This window comes from Salmo trutta, unplaced genomic scaffold, assembly GCF_901001165.1.
Source record: "Salmo trutta unplaced genomic scaffold, fSalTru1.1, whole genome shotgun sequence".
Lineage (NCBI taxonomy): Eukaryota > Metazoa > Chordata > Actinopteri > Salmoniformes > Salmonidae > Salmo > Salmo trutta.
Window position 1 is genome coordinate 1 of NW_021822602.1, and position 21248 is coordinate 21248.

At 37.3% G+C, this 21248-nt stretch overlaps 1 protein-coding gene across 1 annotated transcript; it reads left to right on the top strand.

Annotated features, from left to right (window-relative positions):
• Nucleotides 1-186: 186 nt before the first annotated feature.
• LOC115182918 (protein sidekick-1-like) lies at nt 187-19221 on the top strand (the record flags this gene model as incomplete). The annotated part of the gene is made up of 4 exons (XM_029744273.1): nt 187-382; nt 595-693; nt 16797-16994; nt 19074-19221. Coding segments are annotated over 4 exons (639 nt in total), but the record flags the coding sequence as incomplete, so codon positions are not given.
• Between the last annotated feature and the right edge of the window lie 2027 nt (nt 19222-21248).

Genomic DNA, 21248 nt, shown 5'->3' on the forward strand with positions numbered 1-21248 from the left:
CTCCCCCTCTCTCTCCCCTCTCTCTCCTCTCTCCCCTCTTTCTCCCCTCTCTCTTTCCTCTCTTTCCTCTCTCTTCTCTATTCTCTCTCTCCCCTCTCCCCTTTCTCTCTCCTCCTCTCTCTCTCCTCCCCTCTCTCTCCCCTCTCTCTCCTCTCTCCCCTCTATCTTCCCCTCTCTCTCATTCAGTTGCTAGTCTGGCCGGAGCACTCCCCCGAAGCTGTAACCATAGTGACCATCACCCCCGACTACCCCGGTTCCCGCCTCACCGGATTGGTTGTTGGACTCATGAAGTACACCTGGTATCTAGGCTCCGCCCTCTGCTTCACCACGCCCGGCGATGGACCCAAGAGCCCTCCCATACTGCTACAGACACACGAAGACAGTACGCACACACACACACACACTTCTCTCTCCCTCTCTCCCCCCTTCTCTCTCCCTCTATCGCCCTTCTCTCCCCCCTTCTCTCTCCCTCTCTGGGATTGGGGTATTGTACAATAGATATTGATTGGGTGTAGGGTGTGTATCAGGGTTAACGGTGGGTATAATTCATGTACAATAGATATTGATTGGGTGTGCGTGCATGTGTGTGTACAGCACCAGGTCCGGTGGGTCACTTGAGCTTCACTGAGATCCTGGACACGTCTCTGAGAGTGAGCTGGGCAGAGCCTAAAGACAAGAACGGCATCATCACAGGTGAGATGGAACACTGGTACTCTAGAACCCTTCTCTAGAACTACAACACTAGAACTATACTCTAGAACTACAACACTAGAACTCTGCTCTAGAACTACAACACTAGAACTATACTCTAGAACTACAACACTAGAACCCTTCTCTAGAACTACAACACTAGAACTCTGCTCTAGAACTACAACACTAGAACTATACTCTAGAACTACAACACTAGAACTATACTCTAGAACTACAACACTAGAACCCTTCTCTAGAACTACAACACTAGAATTATACTCTAGAACTACAACACTAGAACTATACTCTAGAACTACAACACTAGAACTATACTCTAGAACTACAACACCAGAACTGTACTCTAGAACTACAACACTAGAACTCTGCTCTAGAACTACAACACTAGAACTCTGCTCTAGAACTACAACACTAGAACTCTGCTCTAGAACTACAACACTAGAACTCTGCTCTAGAACTACAACACGATAACTATACTCTAGAACTACAACACTAGAACTCTGCTCTAGAACTACAACACTAGAGCTATACTCTAGAACTACAACACAAGAATTATATTCTAGAACCACAACACTAGAACTCTGCTCTAGAACTACAACACTAGAACTATACTCTAGAACTACAACACTAGAACTATACTCTAGAACTACAACACTAGAACTATACTCTAGAACTACAACACTAGAACTCTGCTCTAGAACTACAACACTAGAACTCTGCTCTAGAACTACAACACTAGAACTCTGCTCTAGAACTACAACACCAGAACTGTACTCTAGAACTACAACACTAGAACTCTGCTCTAGAACTACAACACGATAACTAAACTCTAGAACTACAACACTAGAACTCTGCTCTAGTACTACAACACTAGAACTATACTCTAGAACCACAACACTAGAACTATACTCTAGAACCACAACACTAGAACTATACTCTAGAACCACAACACTAGAACTATACTCTAGAACTACAACACTAGAACTATACTCTAGAACTACAACACTAGAACTATACTCTAGAACTACAACACTAGAACTATACTCTAGAACTACAACACTAGAACTCTGCTCTAGAACTACAACACTAGAACTATACTCTAGAACTACAACACTAGAACTATACTCTAGAACTACAGCACTAGAACTATACTCTAGAACTACAACACTAGAACTATACTCTAGAACCACAACACTAGAACTATACTCTAGAACTACAACACTAGAACTATACTCTAGAACTACAACACTAGAACTATACTCTAGAACTACAACACCCAGAACTGTACTCTAGAACTACAACACTAGAACTATACACTAGAACTACAACACTAGAACTATACACTAGAACTACAACACTAGAACTCTGCTCTAGAACTAAATGTATTTTCTCGTTCCATGGCACTGTGTGCTCACGTAGGCCTAAATGTGTTTATGAATAACGTCTATACAACGTCTATACAATACAACATCTATACAACGTCTATACAACGTCTATACAATAGAACGTCTATACAATGTCTATACAACGTACTAGGCTGCTGTCAGTTGTAGCGTTGCCTATGTGAGGCAGATTCTCAAAACAATCCTCTGTTGATATGGCATTATAGAAGGACTGAGTTTGGACGAGCCTGTCTTTGGTTATTGGACAAGGGGCGCTCTTTGAAAAGGGGGATGGATAGCCTACTTGAACAAGTGAAATGCAGGTATGTGACTTGTGAATAATGAAAAGGCAAAATGATGTGTCAAAGCTGCTCTCAGAAGACCATTTAAAACCCCCTTAATCCAATTAAGCGAAATGGCAAGAAACCAATATTTATTTTGTGTTTCTAAATAGGAGATGAATCATCATAAAATACACGTCTCTCCTTCCATGGGCACTGTGTATAGGCTGTGCTTCACAATACACACCATCATCAACTGTGTATAGGCTGTGCTTCACAATACACACCATCATCAACTGTGTATAGGCTGTGCTTCACAATACACACAATCATCAACTGTGTATAGGCTGTTCTTCACAATACACACAATCATCAACTGTGTATAGGCTGTGCTTCACAATACACGCCATCATCAACTGTGTATAGGCTGCGCTTCACAATACACGCCATCATCAACTGTGTATAGGCTGTGCTTCACAATACACGCCATCATCAACTGTGTATAGGCTGTGCTTCACAATACACGCCATCATCAACTGTGTATAGGCTGTGCTTCACAATACACACCATCATCAACTGTGTATAGGCTGTGCTTCACAATACACACAATCATCAACTGTGTATAGGCTGTGCTTCACAATACACGCCATCATCAACTGTGTATAGGCTGTACTTCACAATACACGCCATCATCAACTGTGTATAGGCTGTGCTTCACAATACACGCCATCATCAACTGTGTATAGGCTGTGCTTCACAATACACACAATCATCAACTGTGTATAGGCTGTTCTTCACAATACACACAATCATCAACTGTGTATAGGCTGTTCTTCACAATACACACAATCATCAACTGTGTATAGGCTGTGCTTCAAAATACACAAATCATCAACTGTGTATAGGCTGTGCTTCACAATACACACAATCATCAACTGTGTATAGGCTGTGCTTCACATTAAACGCCATCATCAACTGTGTCACCGTTAAGACCTGCTTTTTGTGGGTTTTAAATAACTTGCCATTGACGCTTCATGAAATGATCACCGCTGCACTTGTTTTTAAGGACACACCTCAAATATTGCCACCCCACCCACCTCAGCGCAAGCGAGCTGACAGGTAAATTGCAGAACCTGCCGTTACAGCAGGAAAATACCAGTGCACCAGTTTTTACATGATGAAATTGCAAACTAACGTTTGCACCCGCCGAAAATAGAGCCTATACCTCTACTCTGCTCAAGAACTAGAACACTGGAACAATACTCTGCTCTAGAACTAGAACACTACACTAGAACTCTTACCTGGTTTACTGTAGAACTACAGCACTAGTGTAACCGATGTGAAATGGCTAGCTAGTTAGCGGGGTGCGCGCTAATAGCGTTTCAATCGGTGACGTCACTCGCTCTGAGACCTTGAAGTAGTTGTTCCCCTTGCTCTGCAAGAGCTGTGGCTTTTGTGGAGCGATGGGTAACGATGCTTCGACGGTGGCTGTTGTCTATGTGTGCAGAGGGTCTCTGGTTCGAGCCCAGGTAGGGGCGAGGAAAGGGACGGAAGCTATACTGTTATACTAGGACTCTACTCTGTTCTAGATCTAGAACACCGGAACTGTAATTTACTCTAGAACTACACCACTAAAACGCTATTCTATTCTAGAACTAGAATTCTACTTTACTCTAGAACTACACCACTAAAACTCTATTCTACTCTAGAACTACAACACTAGAACTCTACTTTGCTCTAGAACTACAACACTAGAACCTTATTCTACTCTAGAACTACAACACTAGAACTCTATTCTACTCTAGAACTACAACACTAGAACTCTACTCTCGTCTAGAACGAGAAAATTGGAACACTACTCTGCTCTAGAACTAGAACACTAGAACTCTTACCTGGTTTACTGTAGAACTACAGCACTAGGACTCTAGTCAGCTCTAGAACTGGATCACTAGAACTCTACTCTCCACTAGAACTACATCACTACAACTCTACTCTGCTCTGGAACTAGAACACTAGAACATTAGAACCTGTCTCTAGAACTATAACACTAGAACTCTACCCTGCGGTAGAACTACAACACCAGAACTCTACTCGGGTCTAGAACAAGAACACTGGAACTCTACTCTGGTCGAGAAGAAGAACAATGGAACTCTACTCTGGTCGAGAAGAAGAACAATGGAACTCTACTTTGCTCTAGAACTACAACACTAGAACTCTAAACTGCTCTAGAACTACAACACTAGAACTCTAAACTGCTCTAGAACTACAACATAATAGTCAGTGTATTGTTTTATTAAATCATGAATATTTAAGCTTCCTCTAACTTCCATCAGACCTCTAACTCCTAATTTATATCAGACCTCTAACTTATATCAGACCTCTAACTTATATCAGACCTCTAACTTATATCTTATATCAGACCTCTAATTTATATCAGACCTCTAACTTATATCAGACCTCTAACTTATATCAGACCTCTAACTTATATCAGACCTCTAACTTATATCAGACCTCTAACTTATATCAGACCTCTAACTTATATCAGACCTCTAACTTATATCAGACCTCTAACTTATATCAGACCTCTAACTTATATCTTATATCAGACCTCTAACTAATATCAGACCTCTAACTTATATCTTATATCAGACCTCTAACTTATATCTTATATCAGACCTCTAACTTATATCAGACCTCTAACTTATATCAGACCTCTAACTAATATCAGACCTCTAACTAATATCAGACCTCTAACTTATATCAGACCTCTGACTAATATCAGACCTCTGACTTATATCAGACCTTTAACTTATATCAGACCTCTGACTTATATCAGACCTCTAACTTATATCAGACCTCTAACTAATATCAGACCTCTAACTTATATCAGACCTCTAACTTATATCTTATATCAGACCTCTAACTAATATCAGACCTCTAACTTATATCTTATATCAGACCTCTAACTTATATCTTATATCAGACCTCTAACATATATCAGACCTCTAACTTATATCAGACCTCTAACTAATATCAGACCTCTAACTTATATCAGACCTCTAACTTATATCAGACCTCTAACTAATATCAGACCTCTAACTTATATCAGACCTCTAACTATATCTTATATCAGCCTTAACTTATATCAGACCTCTAACTTATATCAGACCTCTACCTAATATCAGACCTCCTCGAACCTATATCAGACCTCTAACTTATATCAGACCTCTAACTTATATCTTATATAAGACCTCTACTTAGATCAGACCTCTAACTTATATCAGACCTCTAACATTATATCAGACCTCTAACTATACATACCTCTACTTATATCAGACCTCTAACTTATATCAGACCTCTATACTTAATCAGACCTCTAACTATGATCAGACCTCTACTGATATCAGACCTCTAATTAATATCTTATATCAGACCTCTAACGTATATCAGACCTCTAACTTATATCAGACCTCTAACTTATATCAGACCTCTAACTAATATGACAGACCTCTAACTTATATCAGACCTCTAACTAATATCAGACCTCTAACTTATATCAGACCTCTAACTAATATCAGACCTCTAACTTATATCAGACCTCTAACTTATATCAGACCTCTAACTTATATCAGACCTCTAACTTATATCAGACCTCTAACTTATATCAGACCTCTAACTCCTAACTTATATCAGACCTCTAACTTATACCAGACCTCTAACTTATATCAGACCTCTAACTTATATCAGACCTCTAACTTATATCAGACCTCTAACTAATATCAGACCTCTAACTTATATCTTATATCAGACCTCTAACTTATATCAGACCTCTAACTTATATCAGACCTCTAACTAATATCAGACCTCTAACTAATATCAGACCTCTAACTTATATCAGACCTCTGACTTATATCAGACCTCTAACTAATATCAGACCTCTAACTTATATCAGACCTCTAACTTATATCAGATCTCTAACTTATATCTTATATCAGACCTCTAACTTATATCAGATCTCTAACTTATATCTTATATCAGACCTCTAACTTATATCAGACCTCTAACTAATATCAGACCTCTAACTTATATCAGACCTCTAACTTATATCAGACCTCTAACTAATATCAGACCTCTAACTAATATCAGACCTCTAACTTATATCAGACCTCTAACTTATATCAGACCTCTAACTTATATCAGACCTCTAACATATATCAGACCTCTAACTTATATCTTATATCAGACCTCTAACTTATATCAGACCTCTAACTTATATCAGACCTCTAACTTATATCAGACCTCTAACTTATATCAGACCTCTGACTTATATCAGACCTCTAACTTATATCTTATATCAGACCTCTAACTTATATCAGACCTCTAACTTATATCAGACCTCTAACTTATATCAGACCTCTAACTTATATCAGACCTCTAACATATATCAGACCTCTAACTTATATCAGACCTCTAACTTATATCTTATATCAGACCTCTAACTTATATCAGACCTCTAACATATATCAGACCTCTAACTTATATCAGACCTCTAACTTATATCTTATATCAGACCTCTAACTTATATCAGACCTCTAACTTATATCAGACCTCTAACTTATATCAGACCTCTAACTTATATCAGACCTCTAACATATATCAGACCTCTAACTTATATCAGACCTCTAACTTATATCAGACCTCTAACTAATATCAGACCTCTAACTTATATCTTATACCAGACCTCTAACTTATATCAGACCTCTAACTTATATCTTATATCAGACCTCTAACTTATATCTTATATCAGACCTCTAACTTATATCTTATATCAGACCTCTAACTTATATCAGACCTCTAACATATATCAGACCTCTAACTTATATCAGACCTCTAACTTATATCAGACCTCTAACTTATATCAGACCTCTGACTTATATCAGACCTCTAACTAATATCAGACCTCTAACTTATATCAGACCTCTAACTTATATCAGATCTCTAACTTATATCTTATATCAGACCTCTAACTTATCAGATCTCTAACTTATATCTTATATCAGACCTCTAACTTATATCAGACCTCTAACTAATATCAGACCTCTAACTTATATCAGACCTCTAACTTATATCAGACCTCTAACTAATATCAGACCTCTAACTAATATCAGACCTCTAACTTATATCAGACCTCTAACTTATATCAGACCTCTAACTTATATCAGACCTCTAACATATATCAGACCTCTAACTTATATCAGACCTCTAACTTATATCTTATATCAGACCTCTAACTTATATCAGACCTCTAACTTATATCAGACCTCTAACTTATATCAGACCTCTAACTTATATCAGACCTCTGACTTATATCAGACCTCTAACTATCTTATATCAGACCTCTAACTTATATCAGACCTCTAACTTATATCAGACCTCTAACTTATATCAGACCTCTAACTTATATCAGACCTCTAACATATATCAGACCTCTAACTTATATCAGACCTCTAACTTATATCTTATATCAGACCTCTAACTTATATCAGACCTCTAACATATATCAGACCTCTAACTTATATCAGACCTCTAACTTATATCTTATATCAGACCTCTAACTTATATCAGACCTCTAACTTATATCAGACCTCTAACTTATATCAGACCTCTAACTTATATCAGACCTCTAACATATATCAGACTCTAACTTATATCAGACCTCTAACTTATATCAGACTCTAACTATATCAGACCTCTAACTTATATCTTATACCAGACCTCTAACTTATACAGACCTCTACTTATATCTTATATCAGACCTCAACTTATATATATCAGACCTCTAACTTAATCTTATATCAGACCTCTAACTTATATCAGACCTCTAACATATATCAGACCTCTAACTTATATCAGACCTCTAACTTATATCAGACCTCTAACTTATATCAGACCTCTAACTTATATCAGACCTCTAACTTATATCAGACCTCTAACTTATATCAGACCTCTAACTTATATCAGACCTCTAACTTATATCAGACCTCTAACTAATATCAGACCTCTAACTAATATCAGACCTCTATCTTATATCAGACCTCTAACTTATATCAGACCTCTAACTAATATCAGATCTCTAACTTATATCAGACCTCTAACTTATATCTTATATCAGACCTCTCTTAGACCTCTAACTTATATCTTATATCAGACCTCTAACTTATATCTTATATCAGACCTCTAACTAATATCAGACCTCTAACTAATATCAGATCTCTAACTTATATCAGACCTCTAACTAATATCAGACCTCTAACTTATATCAGACCTCTAACTTATATCAGACCTCTAACTAATATCAGACCTCTAATTTATATCAGACCTCTAACTTATATCAGACCTCTAACTTATATCAGACCTCTGACTTATATCAGACCTCTAACTTATATCAGACCTCTAACTTATATCAGACCTCTAACTTATATCTTATATCAGACCTCTAACTTATATCAGACCTCTAACTTATATCTTATATCAGACCTCTAACTTATATCAGACCTCTAACTTATATCAGACCTCTAACTAATATCAGACCTCTAACTAATATCAGACCTCTAACTTATATCTTATATCAGACCTCTAACTTATATCAGACCTCTAACTTATATCAGACCTCTAACTAATATCAGACCTCTAATTTATATCAGACCTCTAACTTATATCAGACCTCTAACTTATATCAGACCTCTAACTTATATCAGACCTCTAACTTATATCTTATATCAGACCTCTAACTTATATCAGACCTCTAACTTATATCAGACCTCTAACTTATATCAGACCTCTAACTTATATCAGACCTCTAACTCCTAACTTATATCAGACCTCTAACTTATATCAGACCTCTAACTTATATCAGACCTCTAACTTATATCAGACCTCTAACTAATATCAGACCTCTAACTTATATCAGACCTCTAACTTATATCAGACCTCTAACTTATATCAGACCTCTAACTTATATCAGACCTCTAACTTATATCTTATATCAGACCTCTAATTTATATCAGACCTCTAACTTATATCAGACCTCTAACTTAAATCAGACCTCTAACTTATATCAGACCTCTAACTTATATCAGACCTCTAACTAATATCAGACCTCTAACTAATATCAGACCTCTAACTAATATCAGATCTCTAACTAATATCAGACCTCTAACTTATATCAGACCTCTAACTAATATCAGACCTCTAACTTATATCAGACCTCTAACTTATATCAGACCTCTAACTTATATCAGACCTCTAACTTATATCAGACCTCTAACTTATATCAGACCTCTAACTAATATCAGACCTCTAACTTATATCAGACCTCTAACTTATATCAGACCTCTAACTTATATCAGACCTCTAACTTATATCAGACCTCTAACTTATATCTTATATCAGACCTCTAACTAATATCAGACCTCTGACTTATATCAGACCTCTAACTTATATCTTATATCAGACCTCTAACTAATATCAGACCTCTAACTTATATCAGACCTCTAACTTATACCTTATATCAGACCTCTAACTTATATCAGACCTCTAACTTATATCAGACCTCTAACTAATATCAGACCTCTAACTTATATCAGACCTCTAACTAATATCTTATATCAGACCTCTAACTTATATCTTATATCAGACCTCTAACTTATATCAGACCTCTAACTTATATCAGACCTCTAACTTATATCAGACCTCTAACTTATATCAGACCTCTAACTTATATCAGACCTCTAACTTATATCAGACCTCTAACTTATATCAGACCTCTAACTAATATCAGACCTCTAACTTATATCAGACCTCTAACTTATATCTTATATCAGACCTCTAACTAATATCAGACCTCTAACTTATATCAGACCTCTAACTTATATCTTATATCAGACCTCTAACTTATATCAGACCTCTAACTTATATCAGACCTCTAACTAATATCAGACCTCTAACTTATATCAGACCTCTAACTAATATCAGACCTCTAACTTATATCAGACCTCTAACTTATATCTTATATCAGACCTCTAACTAATATCAGACCTCTAACTAATATCAGACCTCTAACTTATATCAGACCTCTAACTTATACCTTATATCAGACCTCTAACTTATATCAGACCTCTAACTTATACCTTATATCAGACCTCTAACTTATATCAGACCTCTAACTTATACCAGACCTCTAACTTATATCAGACCTCTAACTAATATCAGACCTCTAACTAATATCAGACCTCTATCTTATATCAGACCTCTAACTTATATCAGACCTCTAACTAATATCAGACCTCTAACTTATATCTTATATCAGACCTCTAACTTATATCAGACCTCTAACTTATATCAGACCTCTAACTAATATCAGACCTCTAATTTATATCAGACCTCTAACTTATATCAGACCTCTAACTTATATCAGACCTCTAACTTATATCAGACCTCTAACTTATATCTTATATCAGACCTCTAACTTATATCAGACCTCTAACTTATATCAGACCTCTAACTTATATCAGACCTCTAACTTATATCAGACCTCTAACTCCTAACTTATATCAGACCTCTAACTTATATCAGACCTCTACTCTACTTATATCAGACCTCTAACTTATATCAGACCTCTAACTATATCAGAACCTTCTAAACTTATATCAACCTCTAACTTATATCAGACCTCTAACTTATATCAGACCTCTAACTTATATCAGACCTCTAACTTATATCTTATATCAGACCTCTAATTTATATCAGACCTCTAACTTATATCAGACCTCTAACTTAAATCAGACCTCTAACTTATATCAGACCTCTAACTTATATCAGACCTCTAACTAATATCAGACCTCTAACTAATATCAGACCTCTAACTAATATCAGACCTCTAACTAATATCAGACCTCTAACTTATATCAGACCTGTAACTAATATCAGACCTCTAACTTATATCAGACCTCTAACTTATATCAGACCTCTAACTTATATCAGACCTCTAACTTATATCAGACCTCTAACTTATATCAGACCTCTAACTAATATCAGACCTCTAACTTATATCAGACCTCTAACTTATATCAGACCTCTAACTTATATCAGACCTCTAACTTATATCTTATATCAGACCTCTAACTAATATCAGACCTCTGACTTATATCAGACCTCTAACTTATATCTTATATCAGACCTCTAACTAATATCAGACCTCTAACTTATATCAGACCTCTAACTTATACCTTATATCAGACCTCTAACTTATATCAGACCTCTAACTTATATCAGACCTCTAACTAATATCAGACCTCTAACTTATATCAGACCTCTAACTAATATCTTATATCAGACCTCTAACTTATATCTTATATCAGACCTCTAACTTATATCTTATATCAGACCTCTAACTAATATCAGACCTCTAACTTATATCAGACCTCTAACTTATATCAGACCTCTAACTTATATCAGACCTCTAACTTATATCAGACCTCTAACTTATATCAGACCTCTAACTTATATCAGACCTCTAACTAATATCAGACCTCTAACTTATATCAGACCTCTAACTTATATCTTATATCAGACCTCTAACTAATATCAGACCTCTAACTTATATCAGACCTCTAACTATATCTTATATCAGACCTCTAACTTATATCAGACCTCTAACTTATATCAGACCTCTAACTAATATCAGACCTCTAACTTATATCAGACCTCTAACTAATATCAGACCTCTAACTTATATCAGACCTCTAACTTATATCTTATATCAGACCTCTAAACTAATAGCAGACCTCTAACTAATATCAGAACCTCTAACTTATATCAGACCTCTAACTTATAACCTATTATCAGACCTCTAACTTATATCAGAACCTCTAACTTATACCTTATATCAGACCTCTAACTTATATCATACCTCTAACTTATACCAACCTCTAACTTATATCAGACCTCTAACTAATATCAGACCTCTAACTAATATCAGACCTCTATCTTATATCAGACCTCTAACTTATATCAGACCTCTAACTAATATCAGACCTCTAACTTACATCAGACCTCTAACTTATATCTTATATCATACCTCTAACTAATATCAGACCTCTAACTTATATATTATATCAGACCTCTAACTAATATCAGACCTCTAACTTATATCTTATATCAGACCTCTAACTTATATCAGACCTCTAACTTATATCTTATATCAGACCTCTAACTAATATCAGACCTCTAACTAATATCAGACCTCTAACTTATATCTTATATCAGACCTCTAACTTATATCAGACCTCTAACTTATATCAGACCTCTAACTAATATCAGACCCTAATTTATATCAGACCTCTAACTTATATCAGACCTCTAACTTATATCAACACTCTAACTAATATCAGACCTCTAACTTATATCAGACCTCTAACTTATATCAGACCTCTAACTTATATCAGACCTCTGACTTATATCAGACCTCTAACTTATATCAGACCTCTAACTTATATCAGACCTCTAACTTATACCAGACCTCTAACTAATATCATACCCTCTAACTATATCAGACCTCAACTTATATCAGACCTCGAACTTATATCAGACCTCTAACTTATATATTATATCAGACCTCTAACTTATATCAAGACCTCTAACTGATAGTCAGACCTCTAACTTATATCAGACCTCTAACTTATATCAGACCTCTAACTTATATCAGACCTCTAACTTATATCAGACAGACCTCTAACTTATATCAGACCTCTAACTTATATCAGACCTCTAACTTATATCTTATATCAGACCTCTAACTTATATCAACCTCTAACTTTATCAGACCTCTAACTTATATCTTATATCAGACCTCTAACTTATATCAGACCTCTAACTTATATCAGACCTCTAACTTATATCTTATATCAGACCTCTAACTTATATCAGACCTCTAACTAATATCAGACCTCTAACTTATATCTTATATCAGACCTCTAACTTATATCAGACCTCTAACTTATATCAGACCTCTAACTTATATCAGACCTCTAACTTATATCTTATATCAGACCTCTAACTAATATCAGACCTCTAACTTATATCAGACCTCTAACTTATATCTTATATCAGACCTCTAACTTATATCAGACCTCTAACTAATATCAGACCTCTAACTTATATCAGACCTCTAACTTATATCTTATATCAGACCTCTAACTTATATCAGACCTCTAACTTATATCAGACCTCTAACTTATATCTTATATCAGACCTCTAACTTATATCAGACCTCTATCTTCCATCATGTGCACATTCAGATAGTCTTGTCCATCTATGCCTACTGTCCCCTCGTATACCTTGTCTGGCAACATTGATATTGTGTCAGATAGTAACCAATACCAGACATAATTAACCATATAGGCTACAAAGCCTTGGCTACAGGTTAAACAATGTACAGCTCTGATTTTCTCCCCATTATAACTGTCAAGGGGGGTAGATAACAGTGGTTTCCTTGATAAGGGTAGAATTGGAGCTTTCCAGAAATGCCAGAAGTATTACTGTACTCCTAGTAGTCAACAAATAGCAACAAATGAGTGTTTCCCACAGGAAAAAAGTAACCACAACTTACATTTGCGGACCGCGGCGCGAGAGCTGCAACACAGATGAATGAATAACAACACAGATGAATGAATAACAACACAGATGAATGAATAACAACACTGGAACACTAAATTACTTAGCTCTAGAACACTAAAGTACTTAGCTCTAGAACTAGAACACTAAAGTAGTTAGCTCTAGAACTAGAACACTAAAGTACTTAGCTCTAGAACTAGAACACTAAATTACTTAGCTCTAGAACACTAAAGTACTTAGCTCTAGAACTAGAACACTAAAGTACTTAGCTCTAGAACTAGAACACAAAATTACTTAGCTCTAGAACTAGAACACTAAAGTAGCTAGCTCTAGAACACTAAAGTACTTAGCTCTAGAACTAGAACACTAAAGTACTTTGCTCTAGAACACTAAAGTACTTAGCTCTAGCTCTAGAACACTAAAGTACTTAGCTCTAGAACTAGAACACTAAAGTACTTAGCTCTAGAATACTAAAGTACTTAGCTCTAGAACTAGAACACTAAAGTACTTAGCTGTAGAACTAGAACATTAAAGTAGTTAGCTCTAGAATACTAAAGTACTTAGCTCTAGAACTAGAACACTAAAGTACTTAGCTCTAGAATACTAAAGTACTTAGCTCTAGAACTAGAACACTAAAGTACTTAGCTCTAGAACTAGAACAGTAAAGTAGTTAGCTCTAGAATACTAAAGTACTTAGCTCAAGAATACTAAAGTACTTAGCTCTAGAACTAGAACACGAAATTACTTAGCTCTAGAACACTAAAGTAGTTAGCTCTAGAACTAGAACACTAAAGTAGTTAGCTCTAGAACTAGAACACAAAATTATTTAGCTCTAGAACACTAAAGTAGTTAGTTCTAGAACTAGAACACTAAAGTACTTAGCTCTAGAACTAGAACACGAAATGACTTAGCTCTAGAACACTAAAGTACTTAGCTCTAGAACTAGAACACTAAAGTAGTTAGCTCTAGAACCTTAACACTAAAATAGTTAGCTCTAGAACAATAATTAGTGAAACGTAGTCTACTCTGTCCTCTCTCAGTGAAGTAGTGATGTTTCGTCTGTTGTTATGCTCTGTATGACAGCCCTGCTGCTTCTCTTCACATTAACTATCCCTCACACACACACACACACACACACACGCACGCACGCACGCACGCACGCACGCACGCACGCACGCACGCACGCACGCACGCACGCACGCACGCACGCACACACACACACACACACACACACACACACACACACACACACACACACACACACACACACACGGATGGTGTGATGAGTGAGTGTGTGGATGTGAGTAGATATATTTTCAGGGCTTGTGAAAAGGTTAGTGGGTGTGTTTGTGTGTGTATAACTTCTCCATCTGTCCATCTCTCTCCCAATTCAATTCAATTTAAGGCTTTATTCACATGGGAAACATATGTTTACATTGCAAAAGCAAGTGAAGTAGATAACAAACAAAAGTGAAATAATCAATAAAACATTTGTAACAGTAAACGTCAAACTCACAGAAGTTCCAAAAGAATAAAGACAAGTCTAATGTCATATTATTTATATGTACAGTATTGTAACGATGTGCAAATAGTTAAAGTACAAAAAATTAAATATAAATAAATAAACACACATAAGGGTTGTATTTACAGTGTTGTTTGTTCTTCACTGGTTGACCTTTACTTGTGACAACAGGTTAACCAGTAGATATGGGAGTTTATCAACATCGGGTTTGTTTTCAAATTCTTTGTGGGTCTGTGTGATCTGAGGGAAATATGTGTCTCTAATATGGTCATACATTTGGCAGGAGGTTAAGAAGTGCAGCTCAGTTTCCACCTCATTGTGTGGACAGTGTTGCACATAGCCTGTCTTCTCTTGAGAGCCAATGTGTCAAGTAATTATCTTTTTGTTTTCCATTGATTTGGTTGGGTCTAATTGTGTTGCTGTCCTGGGGCTCTGTGACGTCTGTTTGTGTTTGTGAACAGAGCCCCAGGACCAGCATGCTTAGGGGACTCTTCTCCAATTCTTCTCTGCAGAATTGATAATTAGTGGGTATCGGCCTAATTCTCTCTCTCAATTAAATTGAAGGGCTTTATTGGCGTGTGGAACATACGTGTCATACACCCTGTGGCTCAGTTGGTAGAGCATGGTGTTTGCAACGCCAGCATGGTGTTTACAACGCCAGCATGGTGTTTACAACGCCAGGGTTGTGGGTTAGATTCCCACGGGGGTCCAGTACAAAAAAAATGTAGGAAATGAAATGTATGCATTCACTACTGTAAGTCGCTCTGGATAAGAGCGTTTGCTAAATGACTAAAATGTAAATGTAATATTTGTGTATGTAGGTGGCAGGGAATTCAGGCGCAGGAGAAACCAAGTTGGTTAAATATGGAGTATTTAATAAAAAACATACTCCATAACCAAAGTACAAAATAAACTGGGTAAAGAATACCCGTCGCACACCGAAACACAAACCCACGTAACATAACATACAAACAATCACCGACAAGGACATGAGGGGAAACAGAGGGTTAAATACACAACATGATTAATGGGATTGGAAACAGGTGTGATGGAAGACAAGACAAAACCAATGGAAAATGAAAAACTGATCAATGATGGCTAGAAGACCGGTGACGCCGAGCACCACCCGAGCAATGAGGGGCATCGACTTCGGCAGAAGTCGTGACAATATGATTACATTGATCATTGACAATTGTCTCTGTCTGTCTCTCTCTCGCTCTCTCTCTCTAGGTTATGTGATATTGTGGTGTGTTTCGGGGTCGGGGATCAATGCGTCCTGTGAGGAGCGACCTCTCTCTAACTCTACCCTTCAATACAAGGTCACCAGCTTGACCTCTATGACATCATACACCCTGGAGGTCGCTGCCATGACAGCGGCAGGAAGAGGCGTGGTCACCACCTCCACCATCTCCTCTGGAGTCCCGCCAGGTCAGACAACACACATCCTCATCATCATCATCACATTCCATCATATATATGAGACGTCCACAGCATCACAGAAAGAGAGTGAGGAGCTCAGAATATGCCATTAGCTTTACCTCCACTGATAAGTGGCTGTTACTGCACCGGCCATGATTCAAAACACACACACACACACACACACACACACACACACACACACACACACACACACACACACACTGGAGTCACAATCATGTAGAACAGCTTAGACAAACAGTCTGTGTGTCTGTGTGTCTCTGTGTCTGTGTGTCTCTGTGTCTGTGTGTCTCTGTGTCTGTGTGTCTCTGTGTCTGTGTGTCTCTGTCTGTGTGTCTGTGTGTCTGTGTGTCTCTGTGTCTGTGTGTCTGTGTGTCTCTGTGTCTGTGTGTCTCTGTGTCTGTGTGTCTGCGCGAGAGAGAGGAAGACGTTGGACAAAGGCCAAGTTGCAGTCATTATCACCCTGATTAACCACAAATAGCTAAGTCATTATCACCCTGATTAACCACAAATAGCTAAGTCATTATCACCCTGATTAACCACAAATAGCTAAGTAAGTCATTATCACCCTGATTAACCACAAATAGCTAAGTCATTATCACCCTGATTAACCACAAATAGCTAAGTCATTATTACCCTTATTAACCACAAATAGCTAAGTCATTATTAACCCTTATTAACCACAAATAGCTAAGTCATTATTACCCTTATTAACCACAAATAGCTAAGTAAGTCATTATCACCCTGATTAACCACAAATAGCTAAGTAAGTCATTATCACCCTGATTAACCACAAATAGCTAAGTCATTATCACCCTGATTAACCACAAATAGCTAAGTCATTATTACCCTTATTAACCACAAATAGCTAAGTCATTATCACCCCTTATTAACCACAAATAGCTAAGTCATTATTACCCTTATTAACCACAAATAGCTAAGTCATTATTACCCTTATTAACCACAAATAGCTAAGTCATTATTAACCCTTATTAACCACAAATAGCTAAGTCATTATTACCCTTATTAACCACAAATAGCTAAGTCATTATCACGCTGAGTAACCACAAATAGCTAAGTCATTATTACCCTGATTAACCACAAATAGCTAAGTCATTATTACCCTTACTAACCACAAATAGCTAAGTCATTATCACCCTTATTAACCACAAATAGCTAAGTCATTAGAGAGAAAAGAACAATAGAAAAGATTGAGGCAGAAAGAAAGACAGAGAGAGAGCGGTTTGGCGAGAGACAGAGAGAAAGAGAGAGTCTGAGAGAGACAGAGAAAGAGAGAGTCAGAGAGAGAAAGAGAGAGAAGTTCGGAGAGAGACAGAGAAAGAAAGAGAGTGAGGTTTGTAGAGATAAGGAGAAAGAGAGAGCTTCCTGGTGTGTCCTCTAACCTGTTGTTGTGTCTGTGTCTCAGAGCTTCCTGGTGTGTCCTCTAACCTGTTGTTGTGTCTGTGTCTCAGAGCTTCCTGGTGTGTCCTCTAACCTGTTGTTGTGTCTGTGTCTCAGAGCTTCCTGGTGTGTCCTCTAACCTGTTGTTGTGTCTGTGTCTCAGAGCTTCCTGGTGTGTCCTCTAACCTGTTGTTGTGTCTGTGTCCAGAGCTTCCTGGTGTGTCCTCTAACCTGTTGTTGTGTCTGTGTCTCAGAGCTTCCTGGTGTGTCCTCTAACCTGTTGTTGTGTCTGTGTCTCAGAGCTTCCTGGTGTGTCCTCTAACCTGTTGTTGTGTCTGTGTCTCAGAGCTTCCTGGTGTGTCCTCTAACCTGTTGTTGTGTCTGTGTCTCAGCGCTTCCTGGTGTGTCCTCTAACCTGTTGTTGTGTCTGTGTCTCAGAGCTTCCTGGTGTGTCCTCTAACCTGTTGTTGTGTCTGTGTCTCAGAGCTTCCTGGTGTGTCCCTCTAACCTGTTGTTGTGTCTGTGTCTCAGAGCTTCCTGGTGTGTCCTCTAACCTGTTGTTGTGTCTGTGTCTCAGAGCTTCCTGGTGTGTCCTCTAACCTGTTGTTGTGTCTGTGTCTCAGAGCTTCCTGGTGTGTCCTCTAACCTGTTGTTGTGTCTGTGTCTCAGAGCTTCCTGGTGTGCCTTCTAACCTGGTCATCTCCAACATCAGCCCTCGCTCCGCCACACTAAGGTTCCGCCCCGGCAGCGATGGGAAGACGGTCATCTCCAAATGGATCGTAGAAGGACAGGTCAGTATTTCACTGTTACTGTAGATATGAAGCTAGTATCCAGCTAGAAAGTTTGTACATTTAACTAAATCCAGAGCAGTAATTTCACAGTTAGCTACAAAGCTAATATTAGTAGGTCATCCCTGGACCCGTATATACACGGAGTATCCAGGGCACAAAGAGTCTCAGAGAAGGAGAGCTGTTACAGAATCAGATGTTTACATCATAGTGAATACTGTTACATGGACAGGGGGAGGATCTGATCCTAGATCCGCACTGGGGCCGTTACAGTATGTTATTCCGCTCTTCTGAAATAGACTACATTTCCTCCATGTTTGGTATTTGGTATTTTATTAGGATCCCCATTAGCTGTTGCAAAAGCAGCAGCTACTCTTCCTGGGGTCCACACAAAACATGAAACATAATACAGAACATCATTAGACAAGAACAGCTCAAGGACAGAACTACATACATTTTTAAAAAGGCACACGTAGCCTACATATCAATGCATACACACAAACTACCAAGGTCAAATACCATATCATGTTTCTTTAGACTTGTCTAAAATGAATCATGGATTTATTATGACGGTCTGGACTATATAACATGGATTTATTATGACGGTCTGGGCTATATAACATGGATTTATTGTGACGGTCTGGACTATATAACATGGATTTATTATGACGGTCTTGGCTATATAACATGGATTTATTGTGACGGTCTGGACTATATAACATGGATTTATTGTGACGGTCTGGACTATATAACATGGATTTATTGTGACGGTCTGGACTATATAACATGGATTTATTATGATGGTCTGGGCTATATTACATGGATTTATTATGACGGTCTGGGCTATATAACATGGATTTATTATGACGGTCTGGACTATATTACATGGATTTATTATGGCGGTCTGGACTATATAACATGGATTTATTATGACGGTCTGGACTATATAACATGGATTTATTATGACGGTCTGGACTATATAACATGGATTTATTATGACGGTCTGGGCTATATAACATGGATTTATTGTGACGGTCTGGACTATATAAGATGGATTTATTATGACGGTCTGGACTATATTACATGGATTTATTATGACGGTCTGGGCTATATAACATGGATTTATTATGACGGTCTGGGCTATATAACATGGATTTATTGTGACGGTCTGGACTATATAACATGGATTTATTATGACGGTCTGGGCTATATAACATGGATTTATTGTGACGGTCTGGACTATATAACATGGATTTATTGTGACGGTCTGGACTATATAACATGGATTTATTGTGACGGTCTGGACTATATAACATGGATTTATTATGATGGTCTGGGCTATATTACATGGATTTATTATGACGGTCTGGGCTATATAACATGGATTTATTATGACGGTCTGGACTATATTACATGGATTTATTATGGCGGTCTGGACTATATAACATGGATTTATTATGACGGTCTGGACTATATAACATGGATTTATTATGACGGTCTGGACTATATAACATGGATTTATTATGACGGTCTGGGCTATATAACATGGATTTATTGTGACGGTCTGGACTATATAAGATGGATTTATTATGACGGTCTGGACTATATTACATGGATTTATTATGATGGTCTGGGCTATATAACATGGATTTATTATGACGGTCTGGGCTATATAACATGGATTTATTATGACGGTCTGGACGATATAACATGGATTTATTATGACGGTCTGGGCTATATAACATGGATTTATTGTGACGGTCTGGACTATATAACATGGATTTATTGTGACGGTCTGGACTATATAACATGGATTTATTATGACGGTCTGGACTATATAACATGGATTTATTATGACGTCTGGACTATATAACATGGATTTATTATGACGGTCTGGACTATATAACATGGATTTATTATGACGGTCTGGACTATATAACATGGATTTATTATGACGGTCTGGACTATATAACATGGATTTATTGTGATGGTCTGGACTATATAACATGGATTTATTATGACGGTCTGGACTATATAACATGGATTTATTATGACG